This window comes from Tupaia chinensis, unplaced genomic scaffold, assembly GCF_000334495.1.
Source record: "Tupaia chinensis unplaced genomic scaffold, TupChi_1.0 Scaffold000520_1, whole genome shotgun sequence".
Taxonomy (NCBI): domain Eukaryota; kingdom Metazoa; phylum Chordata; class Mammalia; order Scandentia; family Tupaiidae; genus Tupaia; species Tupaia belangeri.
Genome location: NW_006160033.1, coordinates 221,855 through 222,282, shown reverse-complemented (window position 1 = coordinate 222,282; position 428 = coordinate 221,855). Strand labels below are relative to the sequence as shown.

The window sequence follows — 428 nt, the reverse complement described above, 5'->3', positions numbered from 1 at the left end:
GCGCTCGCGCCCCTCCAGTCAAACAAAATGGCGGCGCCCGTAGAGGCGGAGTCGCGCGCGGACGGAACCACCGCCGCGGCCCCGACGAGCGCAGGGGAAGTCGGGCTCGGGCCTGCTCGTCCTGTAGGCAAAACTAGCTTTCCACAGACTTCTTATGTGGATGTCATTTGACGAAACGATTCTGTCGCTGAGGCTTTCAGTACGCTTAGTCGGAAGCCTCATGCGGAGACGCCGGGCCTGTGACGTTGACGCGGACCCCCTCTGCGCGCAGAGCCAATGGTCGCGTCCACAAGAGGGGCAGGTTCGGCGCCAAAGCCGGGAGTGAGCAGCCGAGGGCCAATAGCCGAGCTCGCTGGGGACCACGTGACCCGGGACTGTTTAAAATGCAAACCCTGCGCAGGGCGCGGGGCGGCCGGACCTGGAATGCT

General features: G+C 64.7%; 1 protein-coding gene across 1 annotated transcript in view; it reads right to left on the bottom strand.

The window, feature by feature from the left end:
* SMC3 (structural maintenance of chromosomes 3) overlaps window positions 1-222 on the bottom strand; it is a 54,268-nt gene extending 54,046 nt beyond the window's left edge. Inside the window, 1 exon segment of the mRNA XM_027775068.1 lies at window positions 25-222. Within this exon segment, the coding sequence (XP_027630869.1) occupies window positions 25-222 (198 nt within the window).
* Between the last annotated feature and the right edge of the window lie 206 nt (window positions 223-428).